Source organism: Scylla paramamosain, chromosome 6 (assembly GCF_035594125.1).
Source record: "Scylla paramamosain isolate STU-SP2022 chromosome 6, ASM3559412v1, whole genome shotgun sequence".
NCBI classification, from domain to species: Eukaryota; Metazoa; Arthropoda; class Malacostraca; order Decapoda; family Portunidae; genus Scylla; species Scylla paramamosain.
In genome coordinates, this window is record NC_087156.1 from 21,341,767 (window position 1) to 21,363,979 (window position 22,213).

Consider the following 22,213-nt stretch of genomic DNA (forward strand, 5'->3'; position numbering starts at 1 on the left):
CTCACGTAGCAAGGATGGAGGTAGAGGCCAACATTCACCACTACATATACGTCGCGATGCCTTTCTCTTATCACATGGAGTCAGAACAGTCCGGAAGGCTCTTCTCGGCACTGCAGCAAGTAAAATAATATAATATTCCACACGCTCTGCCAGCGCACGCCATAGATTTTGCAATAAATTCACGTCACTAGTCAACTGTTATTTTTTTTTCGGGCTCTGTGTCAGCTCTTCAGGCAAAACAGTTCGGCCGCATAGATGCAAATTAAATAAAGGGCGATATCATCAATAAGCTGAATTCTTGTAAATCTTTACTGATTTGGGTGCTTGCATTCCAGTATACTACGCAGGAATGAACAGCTTGATATGCTGGCTAGGTCTGCTTCAGAACTCGAGGAAGCATGGAACCTCCGTCGGGATCTGCAGCTATGCCTCTCAGTTATAAAATCATCAGTAAAACTCATATGGGACAACGTATGGCTACGCACACTCAAACCCATCCTAAGCGAGTGAGCCTCCTCCAATCGCACCACAAGGCAGGAGGTTTTTCTCGCACACCTCAGGATGGACTGCACCCTCCCTACCCATATGATTCTATACATCACCAACTCCTTCCCACCACAATGTACCACCTGCAACCTCAGCCTCTCTATCCAACACATCCTATTTCACTTTGCGTTATCAGGAGAGGCGGTCCTTGGCGGCTTACTGCCCGAACCGTAGCCTCCCTACCTGCGTACATGCATGTGTGTTGCCCCTCCCTCTTCCTTGCCCCGACAAAGGACAATAGTTTTGAAATAGGAATAGAACCCCCGTATGAATGAAGTGTATGTGAAGGAATGCTCTTGACATTCAACATTTTTTTTTTTTAGAATGCTCTGCTCACGTTTTCCAACAGCAAACAGCTTACCATCCTCTGTTCATACGCTCTCTTCTTTCATTTACTCTCTCTTCCGCATCTGCCTCATCTTTTTCTGAATCATTTTCTCATACACCTACTTCTGCTATCAGTCACTCGCTCTAGCATCACTTACAATGTTCTTGGCTTCATTTATCTCCTCTTGCATCTTATATGAAATTTTATTAATCATCTAAGGAAGTAAATATTTTTTTTTAACTCCTCCGGATATAAATAAGTTTCTTGTTGGCTTTACTTCTCTCCCCTTTGTTTATCGTGCATGAAACCTTATTCGTTATCTAAGGAGAGAGATACCTGTCACTCCTCTGGATAAAAAATAAGTTTTCTTTAGACCGGGTGGAGATTACAACGTCTAATATTGAGAGTAGCACCACGCCCCGGCTTTCTTTCTCCTTTCGCCATTTCCCTTGTCAGGGATTGATGCATTGTTGTACGAGTCACCTTCAGTTATTTCCGTCCCTTGCATCTTCCTCTGTGACCCCCATCCTTTAGGGCTCTACCGCCCTCCATCTCACTCTCCGTCGTCGCCCCGGCTGGCAGCGTTCAAAGGTGGCGGGGTGGTGAGGGCCGCGGGCTGTCTGGTGCATTGTGGGCCAAGTTACTTTTCGGCCATATTTATGTGGGACTTTTGCGAAGGATGGCTTGTTGTTATTTAATATTTTGTACCCTATCAAAGCCTCTCTGTTGATATCGAGCAGAGCACACCACCTGAGCTGTGGATGATGTGACAGGGAGGGCGACAGGTAAGTGACACCAGCGGGGAGGGAGGCGGCAGCCAGGTGAGGGAGGTGCCTTCACTCACTACACTTACATACCTTTGCTGCCCTTTTATTTTCACGTAGGCATGACATCTATGAACTCGTAACGGCTCAGAACGCAAGGTTAGGTGAAAATTAACCCATGATTAATGCGGTTGAATTTGAACGTGGAATTTCGTTGTTATCACTAACTGATGGGAAATATTTGACAGGTGTGAGTGGCTGGGAGGGAGGGAGGGAGGGGAGGAATTACCTTATGACTAATCATTATACTCAAGTTCCTCAGGGAGTGATGATTATGGTTAAAACATCGATTGATCGTATAACACATTTATATTTTTAAAGGGGAGACCTACTGGCTAGGCGTTGCAGGGCGTGCAAGGACAGCAGGGAGTGAAGTGAAGGGCAGGGTGTGTTTGGTATGGGGTATTAGGTGTGTAGGGTGTCCACTCCTTACTGCCCCCAATCCATATTGTTCTTTGGCTAATGTTGAGTGAATTTGAGTCTTCTATGAGATAAGAACATGAATGCTGAATTGAATTTAAGGTTCATTGCTCTTTTTCTAAATCAAGAAGGCCACAGGTAGTTAGTGAATGATGAAGGTGGGCTTGGGAAGAAAGTTAGCTTAAGAGTAAAGATCTCAAGAAGTGTATGTCAATGGTTATTTAGAACTGATATATCTCAAGAACACTTCAAGTTTATTTGGATTAAAGCTTGCTGTGTTAGAATGTAGTCTGTTTCATTATGCTGTTATGAATGAATGCATCTTTCCTTGAACTTGAATATTTGGTTGCATTTATTAGGGATGGTAGAAAATATGTATGTGTACCACACTCTATTAAAGAGTAGCATTTTGTAAAGATGTGCAGTGCTATTGAAAATACATAGGAATAAAGGAAATAATTAGCAGAAAGCTATTAGAAGATTGTTAGGTTAGTTAAATCAGATTATGTTGGGTTGTACATGGTGATTTTGATAGTTTTTGAGTTAGTCAAAAGACTTTGCTTTTTCTGCCCAAAGCATAGATTTCTCAACATGTTCTACAAATTTGCTCCCAGTTAAAGGGGAGGAAGCAGTGGGAAGGGTCACTGGCTTGAGTCCATATTCTAAAATGTTGTGTCATCAGCCTCTACTTTTTAACAGCTTCTGTGGAAGTTATTGGGTTTTTGAAGAATAATTTCATGATTCTAGTTATAATTAAACAAGGATTATGTACTGTTAAAGACAAAAAAGAAAAAAACCTGAGAACTTGACTGATCATATCAGTGGCCTTTAAAAACATTCCAAAGAGAGTTCAGAGTGTTTAAAAATACAAGCAACAAAAATCAGAGCAACATGATTGTTTTGACTAGGACTACTGGCATGATTTTCTGAAATCCATTGATGGCCCTAGTAGAAGAAAGCTATTTGAAACATGGAAGAGCAAGTTAAAAGAAGTGCATGTGTGAACAGGTGCTGGCAAAAAAAAAAAAAAAAAACTTATTCTAATGGAGGAGAAAGCTGTGTAGTGACATGATAGTCAAAATCAACTAAAATCCTTTTTTGGCCCTTGTGATCATCACATGAGTGAGCTGACAGGGGTTTGATTCCTGTAAAACCTAATTCATCCTGCCTTCAGATAAAATTTTCAGTGTTTTTGTGATGCTCTAATGCAGAATGTGACACTTTTCGATGTGAAAAAATTTTTCTGTGGTAGGGATGGAGGCAATCACGGACAGTGACCGGCTACAACGACTCCGGGAACTGGAAGCTCATTTAAGAGACCCACGAGGAGTTATCAATGTGGACTCACTGTTGGTAAGGAGAATGCAAATATTGCCTTCTTGTCTTTGTTATGATTTTTCACTGACATCAAAGTAAAATGTCAGTTTTGATATTGCTATAATTTGATATATACTAATTATTTGTGATTAAGCTGTAGCTGTTAACTAACAAATTCATATTCCCTTTCATAGGATGCGGTTCAGGCGATGGTCGCAGACTGCGACCATCAGGCCATCAAGAGAAACAAAAATGTGGAGGCCTTCCTTAATAGATGTATGTTGGTTATTATAAGCATACACATGTTAAATATGTACATTAAGGTGCATTTTTGGGTGCATTGCATGAATTTGAATAATGTTTACTTACACAGATTTGTAGTATTGCTCATTGTTATTGTAAGCCTGTTAACCTTCAGATCATGTGCTGTTGACTCATGTTATAGTTCCGTGGTGACTGGTGTTTCGATAGATCTTTTCTGCTTGTTACAGTGCTCTTTCCTTGTCAGATCGGGAGTCCATACAGGATGTGGAGCTGTTACGGATGCGGGCCGATGATTTTACAAATGTCAAAGTCATAGGAAGAGGAGCCTTTGGAGAAGTACAGCTTGTAAGACACAGATCCACTCAAAAGGTTTGTCTCTTTATTGTTTGGCTTTTTTTCTCTCCTGCATTTTATCTGCCAGAAATTGTTATATTTGATTTGTACATTTAATGCCATAGATGTTTCCTAAGGATGCATGTTAAATATTTAACATTTGTGTCAATTAATTTCTTGTAACTTCAGGTGTATGCAATGAAGCTCCTGAGTAAATTTGAAATGATAAAACGTTCAGATTCAGCATTCTTCTGGGAGGAACGAGACATTATGGCTCATGCTAATTCAGAGTGGATAGTGCAGCTCCACTTTGCCTTTCAAGACTCAAAGTTTTTGTACATGGTAATGGATTATATGCCAGGTAAGTCATTTTAAACAAGAAATTACAAAGAATTTTTTTTTTTATTATCATGTCATGATGGCTATTTTTATGATGGTCTACCTGTACCTCTACAAGTTGTTCATAAGTACCTATGATCTTTATGATATAAAACAGCAGTGTGCAAACTCCTCCAAAAATAGCATGGACTGATTTTGCATAAAAAAAAGCTGTTGCCTACTTTTGATAATAAACACTTGCATTTTTGTTGAATATTTCCACTTCATCACATTTTTTGTTGAATATTTCGACTTCATCTTTTTGTGAATTATCCTCAGTTTTACTGTATTCCCATATTCTCTACTTGCTCATATGCTCTTTTCAAATACATTAATGAAGAAAAATCCTCTTTTTGCCAAAATTTTCAGTCACTGTTCTCTCATGAAAGATTTTATTTAGGCAACCCCACTTTGTTCAAAACTTGCCCCTTTTATAATATTTAACATCATGCATTTCTTATTAATGATTTAGCAGTTTCTCAAGTGTTTCCTTAGTACTTTCATTATAATAAATTTTAGCATAAATTATAGAATTGTTTATGTTTTGTATCTTGAGAAATTTTATCTTCCTTTCAGGTGGTGATCTAGTGAACCTTATGTCCAACTATGATGTCCCAGAAAAATGGGCAAAGTTCTTTTGTGCAGAGGTAGTTTTGGCACTTGATGCAATCCACTCCATGGGTTTTGTACACAGGTCAGTTTTATGCTGATTATACATTTTTTAGGAATCAAATAGCTTTATCTGTTAAGCTATTTTCTTATCAGCTTTAGATTGCTGCTTTTAGTACCAGTACATAAGGCTTTTGAAAGAATGAACTTATTTTTCCATAAATATACATACTTTCAAGATATCATGTGTATGCCACTTCTGTTTTGAGGGGTTGGCCTTTATTTCTTACAGCAAGGATCTACAGACTAAGTTACTGTATACACACACACAATTAGGTAAATACAACTAGGTAATACATGCATGGCAGACACCATTGAGGAAGGATGTCTTCTGCAGCTCTCCATCTCCTGCCTGAATTATTGCCTAGTACAGGTGGTCAAAGAGGAGGAGTAGTGAGATTATGTGCTGTCCTAATTGTGAAATGAGAGCAGTGATATATAAGAAAAAAAGAACTGATGCATAATTAAGCATGGCCGAAAAAGGAGGTAAACATCAGCAGATGACATGGTTGAAATCTCCAGGTAGCCTGGGACTGTTGCTTACACCTGAAATCAGCCAAGTAAGGAAGTTTAAAGTGACCATAAAGGTTTTCCTGATGGATCACTGATATATAAAAGGTTTACTTATATAGATGAAATTATAAAAGGGCTATCTAGTCTTATCATGCAGCTGGAAGCCTCAGTTGGCAAAGTGGAATAATTGGAGAGCAGGTGCAGAGAACTGAAAGTTGAAGATATTTCATAAAGAGAGAAATGTAATTTGTTAGAAAGGGAGAAAAAGGAGGAAATTAATGCTTGGCGTAGTAAGTGTGAGACAATCGAGTATCAGCTGTTTGAATGTAAACATTCTGGCGAGTTACAAGTGAAGGATGTGTGAAAAGCAGAATGAATGGGGTAAAAAGAGTGAAGAAGGAAATGCCACCCTTAGGGAAATAGTAAACTGCTAGATAAGAGAAAAAGCAAGAAGCTGTAGCTAAAACAGTTGTTAAAGTAATAAAAGAGAAAGAAAATTTGGTAAGAGACACAGTGGATAAAAGAAATTGTGTGGTGGCTTTTGGAGTGAAAAAAGGTAAGATAATAGTGAAAAGAATAATAGTGAAAAGAGAAACATGAAAGGAGCATTGCAGCAGCATTAGTAAAAGATGTAACTGAAAAGGAGACAAATCTAGAAGATGAGATTGAAGAAGTAATAAGATTAGGTGAATATGTGGAAGGTCAAAGCAGACCCATGAAGATAAAGTTCAGGTCCCAAGCTGCAGCTGAGGAGATACTAAATGATTCCTGGAGGCAGGGAAAAATAGAGAAGTGTAAGAATACATGGATCAGAAAAGACATGAGTGAGGATGAAAGAAAGAAAATGACTGAGTTGTGGGAAAAAAAAAGAAAAAGCCAAGTATGGAGGAGGAAAAGGAACAGTTTTACTGGAAAACTGGATGCAAAGCTGAAGAAGTGATGGATTGCCAAGGAAGAAACTATGGAGAAGAATTAAAAGTTGCATATACCAATGTAAAGGGCTATTATCTGTACAGGTGGAATTAAATGATTACTCAAGGGAGAGTACACTGGATGTGATGGAAATCACAGAAGCAAAGCTGAGTAATGGCATTGACATCAACATTGGGGAAGGAAAACACAATATGTTGAAAACTTATAGGAAAGAGAAAGATAATTAGTGGAGTCCCACAGGGATCAGTCTTGGCACCAGTGATGTTTACAATCTATGTGAATGAGATTATGGAAGGAGTGACATGAGCATGTTTACAGATGATGCAAAACTAATGAGAAAAGTGGAGGGGAAGGAGGATTATGCTGCTTTGCAAAAAGATCTGTATGTAATTTAGGAGTGGAGACAAAGATGAGAAATGGAATTTAACACAAAAAAAAAGTGGAATACTAAAGCTTGGACAAAGAAATAAAAGATCCAAGTATTGTTACACAATGGGAAAAAGAGTTCATTGAAGTGCAGAGTGAGGTGAAAGACCTTGGGAGTCACTGTTACTGACAAGCTGTCACTGGAGAAACATGTCAACAGGATAACAAGTTAGACCTACAATTTGCTGAGAAATATAAAAACAGCTTTTAGTTACCTGGATGAAGGAGGATATGATGAGGACATTGATTGTGATCATGATAAGACCATGTCTGGAATATGCTGCAGTGTTATGGTTTCCAAGTACTAAGAGCAGGGGTAAATTGGAATGAATACTGGGAGCTGCAATAAAAGATTGAAGAAATGAAATCTCACTTTGGAAGAGAGAAGAGAGAGAGGAGATCTAATTACTACATGCAAGATTGTGTCAGGAATTGAGAAATTTGACTGCGGGGACCTGGTGGTGCAAGATTACAGAAGTGTAAGAGGACATGACCTGAAGGTGAAGAAGAGAGGTGCAGGATGGGTATAAAAAAGAATAACTTTCCATATCAAATTGTTGGAGTTCAGAATGAGTTGGAAAGAGACATAGTACGTGCTAGGACAATATATAGTTTTAAAGAGAGATTAGATAATAGTAAATTTTGAGATGGGACAGCATAAGTTTAGACTCCATCTCCTGTAAACCACAGCTAGGTAAACACACACACACACACACACACACACACACACACACACACACACACACACACACACACACACACACACACACACACACACACAAGATGCCTCTCCAGTTAGTCTGTAGGCACCCATAGAGTGGGATGAGTGGGGGTTTACAACACACAAATTTTGAGAGAGTGGGATGAGGGTTGCATTGACTCTGAGAATGCAGGTATGGGATTTGGTGTAAGTAAACTTATAGTGACTGTGGGTCATGTAGTTGGTGTGGAACAAGTGTAGGTCATGACAATTGTGTATGATTATGATGTGTGGTCTGGAAGGTCTATGAGAGTTACAAACCAAGGGAGGAGATGTAGTGGGAACATATATGTTAAGCGATTTAAGTTATATGAGATAAAGTTAGAGTTTGAAGGGCAGTGGCAGGAATGAGTTTGTCAGCAGGAGCTGCCTTGCCTGTTGGCTGAGGTGTAAACTGGTAGGAATGCATATGTTACTTTACTTCATGCAATAGAACTATGTTAATAAGAATGAATAATTTTGATTTTCAGAGATGTGAAGCCAGATAACATGCTCCTGGACAGCAGTGGACATCTTAAGCTGGCTGATTTTGGTACCTGTATGAAGATGAACAAGGTCAGCAAACTAAAAAAAAATGATTAATAGTATATATCTTCATATCATGAAACATCTGTTTAAACTTTGTTCCAAAACTATTACAGCATGCAAAAAAAAAAAGTACAGTACAATGTTGCTTTAACATGAGTTGGGGTTCATGAAAGTTTGCTTTGAATCAATTTCACACTAAATCAAAAGATTGTTTTAATGGAAAGGTTCTTGTGGGGAAGGAAACAATGGCTGCTAATTTCAATTTGTTGAAAGTATAAATTTTAGTTTTAAGTAGTTTAGTCTTTCTTTTAGGTGCCATTTTAAATTGATTCTTGTTAAATCCACATTCTACTGTACTATTTTTTCACATATATGTATCTAGTTTGCTTTACTCTAATGCCTGTTCTTGGGAACTCACATGAGGTGATAATCATGACAGAGTCCCCACTTGCTTTCTCTCTCTCTCTCTCTCTCTCTCTCTCTCTCTCTCTCTCTCTCTCTCTCTCTCTCTCTCTCTCTCTCTCTCTCTCTCTCTCTCTCTCTCTCTCTCTCTCAGCTTCAGATGCCACATGACCTCACTCTTGTGATGCTCAGTCAGTCAGTGATTGTTCGGCTTCAGTAAATCATTCCCTATCTTGTATGTTTCTACAAATTCCCCTCTTTCATAGTTCTTGGTATATTTATGTTAGAAAATTCAATTCTGAAAAAAATCATGAATTAGGCACTCCTACTCATCTGTATATTAATTCTAATCATGAATGTTGGTTTCAGGATGGATTGGTAAGATCTGACACAGCTGTTGGAACTCCAGACTACATATCTCCAGAAGTCCTCAAATCTCAGGGTGGTGAAGGTGTGTATGGCCGTGAGTGTGACTGGTGGTCTGTCGGGGTCTTCCTGTACGAGATGCTTGTGGGAGACACTCCATTCTATGCTGACTCTCTAGTTGGGACCTATGGAAAAATCATGGACCACAAAAATTCCCTCAAGTTTCCAGAAGACATTGAGATATCTGCTGAAGCCAAGAGTCTCATATGTGGCTTTCTGACTGATCGGTAAGATTTGATGTATTTTTGTTCTGAACTTATGCTGATTGTGTCTAGTAGAATTTATGTTTTTATATTTAGTATTTTATTGAATCTGTCATTCAGTTAACACCCATACTCCATATATCACATTTGTGGCAGCAGTTAACTATTCCAGGAGAGGATACACGGAATGGATCTTGAGACAACCCATACTTATCTCTTGCCATGGGTTGTATAACTTTATAGTGACAACTGCTTGTTCTTTTTGACCAGCACTTTCTGGCTTAGTGCCACTTTGTAAAAAAAATATCAGCTTGGTAAATTTCTTTTTGTGTATGTGTAGTCAGCATATCATACTTTATTGATAAATATATTTTTTTAAAAGCTTAGTATTTTAGTGCAGTGTGGTGTGTGGATTTAATAAAAGGTGTTTAGGGAATGGCATTGTGTGTGTGTGTGTGTGTGTGTGTGTGTGTGTGTGTGTGTGTGTGTGTGTGTGTGTGTGTGTGTGTGTTAGTTTTTCCTTGATTGACTATTATGACATGGGTGCTACATTACACATTGCAAAATGTCAGTAATGTTTCTTGCATTATAACAGGGAGACACGATTAGGTGGGAAAGGCGTGGATGAAATCAAGCAGCATCGGTTTTTCATAAATGACCAGTGGACTTTTGACACCATAAGGGAATGTAAGTGATTTTCACCTTCCTAGTATATTAATGATTTTTACAAGTTTTCTGCAAACTTTTCTTTTTCTCTTGTGGATTGTTTTCTTACAGCACTGAAATAAACATTGTCCTGCCTCTATTTATATTAAGTATTTTCTTGGTAATATGTAATATCATTGAGCTTGTGAAAAAAAAGTAAAAAAATTATACAATGGAACTTTTGTAGGAAACAATAAGAATGAAGAGAGTTTTTAGCATTTGTATATTATATTTTGACCAGTACCAGTTGCAAAGAATCCTTTATCATTAATGTTCAGATTTTATAGATTTTGAAAAACACATACATCTGTACATTTTGGAATGGTGTATCAGTATTATGAGTTACATACTGATAATTATGCCTATTAGAATTTTAGATAATTGTCAATAATATCTATTTGCTACTTTGTGTCACATCTTCACATTTAATTTCAGAAATAGATATTGAAAATTAATTTTTCTCCAATCCTCTGTTCATTAAGTTTGGTGTTTATAGGTGTGCCTCCAGTTGTACCAGATCTAACGAGTGATGATGACACCAGTAACTTTGATGAAGTGGAGAATGAGGACACACCAGAGGAAAGCTTTACTGTCCCCAAGGCTTTTGTTGGGAACCACCTTCCTTTTGTGGGGTTTACTTACTCCAAAGATTATAGGTATGTTGGATCCAAGAAGGCATGCTCCTTTTCTTTTCACTCAGTTCACAAATCCGTGGATCTATAGTACCACATCTTCAATTCTTGTGCTGACTTTTTAGTAAATTGGTATAAAATGCATAAACCTTGTTAATTTTTTATGGCATTCTCTCTATCCCAAGTATTTTTCTTTCTCACTTTGTTTTCCAAACTCATGGTTACAAGAACAATAGTGTGTTGAATCCAGAAGAGGCTGTTATAAAAATTTCCATCATATTTTACTGTTTTGTCTTGTCCAGCATATCTGTCCTACAGTTTGTGATAAAAGAAAGCAATAATTTTTCTTATTGAATATAGCTAAAAATAGTTTGAATTGTTTTTGATATATATATATATATATATATATATATATATATATATATATATATATATATATATATATATATATATATATATATATTCATTCACAGACTGCTAAGTTCACCAGATAAACCAGATGGGAAAAGAAATTTGGTGAGTATGCCTTATTATCTATATTCTTTTATTATTCTCTATTAAGAATATTATGTTGATCTTATCTCTGTACTTTAATTGCTGAGCAAAGGGAGAAATGTGAACTTAATTGATATAAAGCTCGTGCTGGAATCAGGTCTCTCAGTGTAACCCCATAAATGTGAATGCTCAGTGAATTTCAGTGTTTGCATGTAGAAGCTTTGTTTTAGCTACCCAAAATAAAGGGGACATTAGCCTGGTATATAGAATAGAATAGAATAAACTCCTCTTTTTATATACCCTGAATCACCTTGTGATGTTTTTATGAGAATAGTTTTTTAACCCATATAGTGTTGTCCTTTTTCAGAGTTAGGGGTCATGGTAGGTTCCATTTTTTTTTTCATAATTTTATTATATATATATATATATATATATATATATATATATATATATATATATATATATATATATATATATATATATACTTCCCATTTTATGAATGGAATTATGGTTGCCATAAAATAATTCTTTTTTTTTTTCCATCTCAGAGCTCATGATATCAGGTTAGGGATGTGGAATTTTATATTTATATTTTTAAAGCTTTTATTCTCTACATACACTTTCCACAACCTTATAGTGTGTGTTATAAATAAGTGCTTCTTTACATTACAAGTACCTATAAATAAGCAGGATCTCTAAGTTCAACAAAATTGTTGGATGCACATCTGGCAACACCCCACATGTTAAGGCTGTAGTTACTACACCCTTAATTCTCAAAAGAAAAACACTGTGAATTTCATGACTTTCAGTTTTCAAAGTAATCAGAAAGAATTACTCTGAAGTCTCATTTCCCATTTCATATGCTTTACTGATTATATATGAGGCGCGCGGTGCAACAACGACGTAACCGTGAAATTTGAGATTTCGTGTTTTTGCCTGCTCCGTGTGGTAAAAGGGTGTAAAAGTCTCGTGGTGATGTCGGCCAAGTCATATTCGACCATCTAAGCACCTGTACTAAGGCTCAAAGTCGAGCGGTAATGAGCCGGTAATGAGCCGGTAATGAGTAAGTTTTATTTTTTACGCTCGGAAAAAAATTCATAAAAAATTTATTTATGTACCAATCTTCATGAAACTTTCACCTAATACTATGTGTAATAGGCTCTAACACATTATTAACAAATGAAAACAATATCGGGAAAAAAAATTATTACCTACGGTATACGCGTTAATTAACGCGTAAGTCATCCACCCAAAATCGTCACCTATCACTTCGAAACCTACATCCCCAAACAGAACTACCCAAGACCTTTCAAATGATGTATAATACTTACTTATTTAAGGGTATCCTATTGTGCGCAATCAGTGTTTAACTTTGAGCGCATTTTTCTCGAAACTTCCATTTCTTGGTTATGTCGTTGTTGCACCGCGCGCCTCATATAGACTTGAGAAGTAACTTCTTAGAAAAAAGTAACTTAACTTTTTTATCTGATGATTTTTTTGCTGAAATAGCAGCCCGTCCCTGAATAGCCAACTCCACCCAACAATGAAAGCACGCCGAAACATTTATAACCAAAATTTTTGTCCCTTTCCAATACCGTAGATTTCAGTTTCATTTTATTGCTTGGGTATTATATATATATATATATATATATATATATATATATATATATATATATATATATATATATATACAGTCGTACCTCGGTACTCGACCGCCTCTATACTCGCCCAAATCGGTGCTCGACCAAAAAAATTCGAGTAGAAAATGCATCGGACCTCGAACAGATTTTCGGTACTCGACTAGCTGAATCGACCCGAACGCGCTCCTCGGCCCTTCTTGGCCCTTCTCGGCCAGCGGGTAAGCGTCAGTTCGACTCAGACCGCCAGCAGAGTAAGACGTACGCAGTTTGTTCGAGTATTTCTTCCCAGATTTAAACTTTTTCGTGTTGCTCTAGCCCGTAATAATGGGTCCAAAGAAAGACAGTGATAAGGGGAAGGCAAAGAGGAAAACAGTGAGGACCACTATTGAACTGAAGAAGGAAATTATAGCAAAATATGAAAGTGGTGTACGAGTGTCCGACCTCGCGTCGCAGTATAATATTTTAGGTATTATAATATTTTAGGTATTTTTCTTAATGGTAAGAACGGATTAAAATACTTTCCATTATTTCTTATGGGAAAATTGGTTTCGGTGTTCGAACAAATCGGTGCTCGACCACCACCTCAGAACGGATTATGGTCGAGTACCGAGGTACGTCTGTATATATATATATATATATATATATATATATATATATATATATATATTGATGTATGCATCAATAAAAACAAAATAAACCCCAAATATATTTCAGTTCCTACAGAAGCACTCAGACTATAATAACTATGGGCCCAAAAGATAGGCATATATATATATATATATATATATATATATATATATATATATATATATATATATATATATATATATATATGAAAACATTCATCCCTGTCTTGTCAAAATATTCTTTGTTACTGTTAGTGACAAATCTTATATATACAAACAAAGTTGAAGGCTGTAAAATAGCTCAAAAAGGAAATTGTATATATACGTACTAAACACTTCCCTCAGATGTACACACATATGCTTACTAAACACTTTACAGTTTAAATGTATACTCAACCCTCTGCTAATGAGGTTTATTGGTACTGCTCTTACATTGTATTAAGGAGAATCAAGAAAAATGATTTCAGGTTGTGATGTGATGCAAAAAAAAAAATTTTTTTTTTTCTTTTTTGTCTTGTTTCCCCAACCAACATTGCTATAATGCAGTAATAAGCTTTGTGGCAGCTAACCAATGAAAATAAAGTTTTGATTCCTTTAAAGTAATTGGCTTGTCTGTCACAGCATCCCAGCTGATCATAAGCAAACCAATATAGCATAATTGTAAGGCTTTTCATGACAATTAATTATCCTATGAATACTTTAGTATTCATTGAATATTTTAGTATTCAATGCTTCATTGTGCCTGATCTCAGCTGGTCATTATGTACAAAGAAACAAAATGGAGTGAAGCTTCATAGTTGAAAAAAGAACTTTAATCCTCAGCAACTAACAATCATAATGCGCATCAACACTATGCTGAGTTTGTTGCGAGTCGGTGAGACCTATAGTTGAAGCCTCTGATAATGTAAAAAAAATGTCTCCATATGAAAGAAAGTTCACAAACTAAAACTAGCTTAAACAGCAACATTTGTTAGTAAGGTATACAACTACTATTGATAAAGCTGTGGTTTTTTGATGAAAATATGTAGTTAAAGGGCTTATTATTTTCTTATTTTTGCATACATAGTACAGTTTTAAGCATTGATGGCATCTCTCTTTTGCATTTTTTTGGAAATATGTTAACCTTAAGTTACTTGTTACTGTAGTTATAGTATAGAGAAACTAAATTTCCATTTTCATAACTACCTCCTTTTTTGCAGTCCAAATATTTATAAAAGTAGTGTGCATAAAATTAATATTAGTTTTGTGCCTCCTTATGATAAGAAGTATGTGGTGATTATAGGAGTACTCTTCTCAACAGAACACACTCATATGGGATTGGTTGAAGGTATTGTAAATTATAGCATGCATTATTTAAGTTTCTTGCTATTTGTTGCATGCAGTATTATCTTATGTTTAGATCTTCACTACAGCCATCCTTGTCTGGTTCATGTGAAGTATTCTCCTTTATTTTTTGTGCATTTGTGGGATTTTTAATGATTTAATTCTAAGATTTAGAAAATATCTAAAAAAAAAAGAAAAAAAATGTTTTATTTACTTAATATTTTGGTATAAAAGTTGTCTGCACTGCACACAGTTATCTTTGTGGTAGAAGTCTTACATACAGAAGTATAGGACTGAGTGAAATGCACAAAAGCTCCAAAAAAGCTATTCTGATATTGTCTTACTGAAATGGTGGGATAGTGATGCTGTGCACTCACACTACTCTTGTGGTGCTCCAGATCTAAAACAGGGTCAAACATAATGCTTCCAATTTTTTAGTAGGGGAAGTGGCTGTAAAAAATGTGAGAATGAATGTATTTTATGCATAACAGTCATCAGCTTGAAGTTTTGAACTCACTGGATGGAAGGAAAGTAGAGAAAATGACAGTTTTATGCATCTAGGAATTTCCAGTTATCTTTATTATGTTATTGTCACACATTCATCAATAGATTAATATTAATCATATAATCTATGGAGAAAATATGGAAGATTATAATAGTGTCAACCTCCGAGAGTAAGTAGACCTGTAGTGTAGCCATGGTCAGGAGTTGAGAAATGTACTACAAAAGGTCATGGTGCTGTGCTCGAACAGTTCAGAAGTTTGATGATTTACTCTTGTTTTGCTTCACATATCATTTGATGGATTAGGATTATGCCATAACTGGCCTCTCAGTAACTTGAAACCTTAAAAATGCTGCCTTTGGCTGTCTTTCTATTATATATATATATATATATATATATATATATATATATATATATATATATATATATATATATATATATATATATATATATATATATATATATATATATATATATATATATATAGTGTGTGTGTGTGTGTGTGTGTGTGTGTGTGTGTGTGTGTGTGTGTGTGTGTGTGTGTGTGTGATTCACCTACAGTTGTCTGAGCCGTTCCCCTTCAGAAAGAGCTCAGAGCTCATAGTGACTGATCTTTGGGTAGGACTGAGACCACTTACACATCACACACACACACACACACACACACACACACACACACACACACACACACACACACACACACACACACACACACACACACACACACACACACACACATACTGACATCCTTTGTAAATGAGAATAGCTGAGAATAAGCATCTACATGCATACATTCATCTCTCATCCTACCCTGAGGCTTTTCAGATCACATTTGAGGGACAGTTGTATAACATACCTGTGTCTTCCCATATCTATGTCTGCTGTACCTTAATAACCAGTCATTTTCCCTTAATCTAAACTAATGTGATGAGACCAAATGCTGGATAGCTTCTGCCAAAGCCCTATTGGTTGCTTTCCATTCATCCTCATAATGTGAAGCCACTTTTCCTTGGTCTACAGATATCTTATATCTAATACTATCTTCACTGTGTCCATTCATCCCATTTATGAGTATCCTTATCTGTACTTCTTGCATTAGATCCAATTACTTTCACTCTCCTTCCATCCTCTCTACATGCCCAAACTAACTCATTCAACACTAGTTTTCTGCATTTCCTCATTTCTTACTCATGGTACACATTTATACATTCTAGTGTTGGAAGTAGTTATATATAGTTATGTTTTATTTTTTATCATGAAATTTCCATGTTGTAATGTATTTTCGTGACAGATTCAATAATGAAGCGAACATTTAATTGCCCATACCCAAAATCTTCATAAATTCATTGGTTTACACCTACAACCTACAGTCTTTATGTTGCACGTGTTTGAAGCTGAAAGGTTGTATGTGAAACTTCTGGAATTGTTGCATGTTGAATTGAAGGGCAACCTGAACTTAAACAGATTTTTCATTAATTCAGTCAGAGCTAGTTAAATATGTGCATAAAAATTTGTTTTTAATATCTTGGCACATACAGTTAGTACTTAGTATGTAGTATTGTATATCCAGTGGTTAAGAAACAATATATGAAAAGTTTCAATGTGTAGCATAATGCAACATTGCATGAATAAGATCATGTCCTGCCTTAATAAATAGCTGTTTTACAAAATTCATATCAGGTTTATTAGTAAAGCTTTTGTAGGTTATTATATGATAGTGTAACACATATGAATAACTCCTGAAGTTCAAATGTTGGTGGATCACAAAGTGAATAATAGTTATATAAACAATGGTGTTCTGCATTCCAGTGCAATATACTACTGTGCTAATGTACCTGTTAAAATGTTAGAAAATTAAGAGTACTATGGAGCAAGCAATTAGTGCCTTATTATTATTATTATTATTATTATTATTATTATTATTATTATTATTATTATTATTATTATTATTATTAACAAAAATATTAATGTGTATATATTCCCAGTTCCCATTCTTTGTCATTCTTTGCTTTAATCTTTTCTAACTGTTCATAGAAAAGTGGTGCTTGCCATCATCTGTTTCATGATAATCCTCACATTCTTGGGACAAGTCTGACCACTATCTGGTGCAGCACTAACACCACCCTCACCAGCCAGATACCTCACCATCACCAACCATATTACCAATAACAAAATTGCTGCCACTTTTATTTTTTGACAGAGACAAATATTGTGTGTTGTGGTAGAGCATAAATGGAGTCTGTGAGTGCTGCTTCCACCACTTAACTGAGACAAAACTTGTGTAATAACAATGTCACACAAGCCCTTACTAGATTGAACAGCTTTACTAGCTTTGATATCAAAGTTTCTTACAGACACAATACTATAAGAATAACAGTTAGAAAAACAGAATTTTAAGTAGATAATGTTGGAAAAATGAGATGCAAGGTTCTGAGTATCTTCATAAATGAAGAATGAATGGTGTAATAGAGGTGATTCCACATTTGGGTAAGGTAAATGTGATGTAGATTCCAAACTTACATGCAATGGTTTGAGATGTAGAGAGAATTGTAAAAAGGATAACTTATAAGATGCCTAAAAGTTGTCCTTTTTTTTTTAGGATGCCTAATCTTAATGATAATACAGGATATTGATACATAAGTAAAAGCTGTGTGCCACAGTTTTTAAGCATACCTAACCTAGGATGGTATTTGGTTCTAACACCATCATTTTAAGTAAAACTCTGAATAGTGATACCTTTCACTGGTAGAGATGGTAGATAGATATGAGGAAACTTAGGTAAATCTGAAGCGAAACTTGCCTTGAATGTTTAAAGACATTTTGTTCCCAGTTAATTTTTTTAATATTAATATTCTGATGAGAGTTGTTGTTTTAAGAATTGGTAATATTACAACACACAGACCAATGATGGTTCAGAAGCCAGTCATCAAATAGCTGTTCTGAGTGCTGAAGTAGAACACCAGAAGAACCAGGTGGAAGAGCTTGATGGAAAGTACAGAGTGACACTGAGTCAGCTGGATGCCCTCACTCGCAGAGATCAGGAGAGGCAGCATGAGAAGAGGGACCTGGAGAAAAGACTTGCACTGCTGCAACATGATTTGAAGGAAGCCCAGAGGAAGGTAAGCTTGACAATATCAGCACATCTTTCATCATGTTTGAATTAAGAAAGTGGATACTTAGATCACCATAAAATTTCATTGAAATGAAACTAGATATATTAAATATTTCTTGTAGAAAGGTTATGTAAATAGTGCCAATGGTTCAATTTGTAAATGTAAACTATATAATATAAAAGCAATGCCATGTACCCTTAAGTACATTTTTGCTTAAATGATATGATTTGAATACCATCAGTATGAATTTAGCCATGCACTACCAAAACTAAAGTTGTGTTGAGTCACCTTGTTGCATTAGAGATACTGTTATTCATTCTTCTTAGGTACCCTGTTGGGCTGGTTTTTTTTTAGTTTGTTTTCACATAAATCAGTGTGCTTCTTCCTTGCTTGGTCCACTTATGCTGCACATGAGCACTCAGCTGTCATTTTGTGATGGCCACATGAAATTCTGTTCTTCATTGTATATGTCTGTTTTGTTAGTGGAGTGTTTTCTGCTAATATCTCAAGTATGCATTCCTTGCAGTTAGCATTAGCTGTGTTAACATTTTTTTTTTCTAGAGGCATTATATTACAAAAGTTTGTGTGGTAATCCTTTTGTACAGTGAATGTTGATATGTTTATATCATAAAACTGAGTACATCTCTGTCAGTCAGTAATGTGTAATATTATTATCTTGTGTACACAGGCAGACTATGAGAGTGATAGCCGCAAGAAGCTTGATGGTTTGTACCAGGAGGTGAAGAAGAAGCTTGAAGATGAACAGAATAAAAGAACACGAGATCATAATTCAGCAATTGCTGTTAATGAAAAGCTTTATGGCCTGGAAAAACAGGTTAGTGTTATCAGATGTTTTCTGTAGTGTTATGTTTATTTTTAATGTTTTTATTTTTACATATTTGTTTATTTATTTACTTATCTATTCATCTATTTGTTTATTTATATATTTATTTATTTATTTACAGATTTATCTGTTTTGGCTGTTTGTCTGATAATATTTCTCATTTACTTCAGTTTGTAAGATTTTCACTGTATTGGAGAGTTGGCTGGATCCTTGAAGTCATGCAGCTCTTTTTTTTGCATTGTACTTACCTCCTCAAGTTTGGGATATTACCACTTGTATAGAAACTTTATATTAATCCAAATCAAGGAACTGGGAAAGGGTTTAGAATAGATGTTAAAAAATTGAACTTCTATAAGCTTGATAGTCATGTTAATTAATGTCAAATTTTGGTTTTATTAAAATGTTTTTTATATATTTTACAGTTGAAAGAAGTGCAGGACAAATTAAAGTCAGAATCAGATAACCACTCAAGACTTCGCAAGCAACATGCTGAGCTTGTGGTAACCAGCCAGAGAAAAGAGGTGTCTCTAACAGAATACACAGAGAAGTTTGCAACAGTTCAGGCAATGAGGGACGGTCTGGAGCGAGACTTGGTCAACTTGCAGACGCAGCTTGATCAAGAAAGAACACACAAAAATCATCAAGCTGACCTTGTAACCCAGGCAGAAAGCAAAGTTCAAGCTTTGCAAGCCAAGGTTTGTATCAATAATACATAGACAGTATAGTTTTATATTATAAATTGCATATAAATTACTATTTAGTTTGATAATAAAGTTGCTTTTTAACTAAAATAGTATATTTTCTAGCGAAGTATTGCTTCCATGAAATTTTACTATTCATTCAAATCTTTTATATTTAAAGTATTTATTGTAGTATATTCTGGCTTATAAATCTATATTGGAAGCTTATTTTGTTTATTGGTTGAAATATTACTAAGTATGAAAAATCAGCCTCAAATCAATGCACCTCTTAATGAGTATGTGGAGACAGGTATCTAGATCTACTTGCTGAAGCATTTGATTTACATGTTACCATTGATCCTCTTGAAATTAATCATGATTTTGTTCTTTTCTCAGATGACAAGACATGTCTAAAAAATTCTCATAATTATATACTTATAAGTTCTAATAAAACAAAAAAAACTGAGGATCAGTTTAATTTCAGCTTGATAGTGCTTTTGAGAGGGAAGCAGTTGCTCGCAAGGAAGCTGAGAAGGTTTCTGAAAGACTTGTGCAGCTGGAAAAAGACAGAAATTCCTTGGAGTTGGAGCTTAGGGGCATGACAAGTCGGTATGAGCAGGAAGCAAGAGCATTGCGTGAAGCCAGCAGTGCTGCTCCTACTCACAATTATCAGTCCAGTGCTCAGGCCCTTGCAGGTGCTGTCTGAATGTTTCTATAAGATGATATAGATTTACCTTATTTTATAATGCATCTATTTCTCACAACTGTATCATTAATTTTGGTTGCAAAACTTATCTATTATATTTGCAGCCCTGCAAGAACGTTTGAATGCAGAAAAACAGAAGCGTCAACAAGCAGAGGCATCTAGTCAAGAAAAGGAACGCCAAAATTCAATGTTGAGTGTTGATTACAGACAGCTGCAGCAGCAACTTCACAAGTTGGAAGGAGAATATAGACAAGAGTGTGAAAAGGTAATTTCCTTTTATTTTTATGTATGTATTTAATGAGTGTATATAATAGTATTGTTCAGCATTGCATAATTTTCATCAAATTATATTATGATTACATAATTTAGATAGTTATCATATCCTAAAGTTGAAATACCAGAATTTGGAGCTAATTTATTAAACAGGAAAAGCTAAGAGTAAGTATGAGGAGAATAGAAATGAGACAAGTTGTGTGTGATGGGGAATTTTTATAGTGAATTTGGAAGAAAAGATAAAGTGAGACCATTTGAGCAAGCAGGAATGAGGGAATAGGAGGAGTGGTGTGGTATGGTGTGTATGAGAGAAGCAAGGGAAGAGGAAAATGGAAGTTGTGCCCTCATTATGTCTCCAGCATTTTGTAAAGGAATAGATGTACATGGGTGACAAGGATCTGAGATAGTATAGGCAGTGTTGAAAGTAGAGATAGTTAGTTATTCATGGATACATATGTGTGAATAGATCTGTAAATGTAAGAAGTGTGAAAGGGAGAAAGGAGATTAGGAAATTATGGAATTATGTAAATGAGTGCATAAAGAGAATTGGGAGGGATGGATAGTGCTAGTTGTAGTTATGAATGAAAAGGTTGTAAGTAGTAAGATAGTAGATGTAATAGCAAATTGGGAATAAATGTGATAAATGAGAACAGGGTAGTATTTATTAAAGGGTTTATCCTAGCAAACACTTTTTTTCTTCAATATAAAATTAGTTGTGGGTACTTATGGAGAAGCAGTGAAATTGGTGAACAGACTGGAACAGACTGATTGACAATGTAGCAGTGAATGAAAGATTGAAAAAGGATGTCATGGATGCTAGCGTAGCAAGAGGAAATACTTGATGAGTCAGACCATTATGCTATGGTAGCTGAGATGAAAATATGAGATAGGTAAGAGTATGGTAGAAATGGTAATACAGAGAAAGTGAGCATGAAGATTGAACAGGAAGGAGCATAGAGAGGAATATGGGAAGGCATTTGAAAGACTAAGTGAAGCTAGGGTGACTGTTGGGAAGGGATCAAGTGCAAATGAGGTGTTTGATGTATTCAAGAATATAGTGACTACAGTAGTAGCAGAAGTGGAAGGATACAGAAGTCCAATGTATTGTAGCAGCATTCCTTATCTTATTTCTCTATCCACAGGTGAAAGCCTTGCAGAAACAGTTAGAGTCAGAGACAGAAAAGAGAACATCTCTAGCCAGTGATCTTCAGGCTCAGATGTCAGAGCTTTCCCTCATGCGGACAAGGGAAAAATTACTTGTACGAGACCTGGAGGAGGCAAAAGAGGCACGTTCCAGTTTAGAAAAAGAGCTGCATAAACTTGAGGCACAGAAGTCTGTTGATGATGTGCAGATGAAGGAGCTGAATGACACTCTGGAAGCTGAACAGTACTTCTCTGTAAGTT

General features: G+C 35.8%; 1 protein-coding gene across 2 annotated transcripts in view; it reads left to right on the forward strand.

The window, feature by feature from the left end:
• The first annotated feature begins 1,500 nt into the window (after window positions 1–1,500).
• Window positions 1,501–22,213, forward strand: part of LOC135101389 (rho-associated protein kinase 2-like) — a 39,194-nt gene continuing 18,481 nt past the window's right edge. For both annotated transcript variants that reach the window (XR_010269251.1, XM_064005314.1), the window contains exons 1-17: window positions 1,501–1,659; window positions 3,371–3,471; window positions 3,630–3,711; window positions 3,944–4,068; window positions 4,222–4,393; window positions 4,987–5,104; window positions 8,182–8,266; window positions 9,011–9,294; window positions 9,866–9,957; window positions 10,472–10,631; window positions 11,081–11,123; window positions 18,094–18,312; window positions 18,995–19,141; window positions 19,573–19,845; window positions 20,315–20,525; window positions 20,641–20,801; window positions 21,952–22,206. Coding sequence is in view for 1 of the 2 variants with exons in the window: in XM_064005314.1 (XP_063861384.1) it covers window positions 3,373–3,471; window positions 3,630–3,711; window positions 3,944–4,068; window positions 4,222–4,393; window positions 4,987–5,104; window positions 8,182–8,266; window positions 9,011–9,294; window positions 9,866–9,957; window positions 10,472–10,631; window positions 11,081–11,123; window positions 18,094–18,312; window positions 18,995–19,141; window positions 19,573–19,845; window positions 20,315–20,525; window positions 20,641–20,801; window positions 21,952–22,206 (2,526 nt within the window). In the remaining variant the exon portion in view is untranslated. The remainder of the gene's footprint in view (window positions 1,660–3,370; window positions 3,472–3,629; window positions 3,712–3,943; window positions 4,069–4,221; window positions 4,394–4,986; window positions 5,105–8,181; window positions 8,267–9,010; window positions 9,295–9,865; window positions 9,958–10,471; window positions 10,632–11,080; window positions 11,124–18,093; window positions 18,313–18,994; window positions 19,142–19,572; window positions 19,846–20,314; window positions 20,526–20,640; window positions 20,802–21,951; window positions 22,207–22,213) is intronic.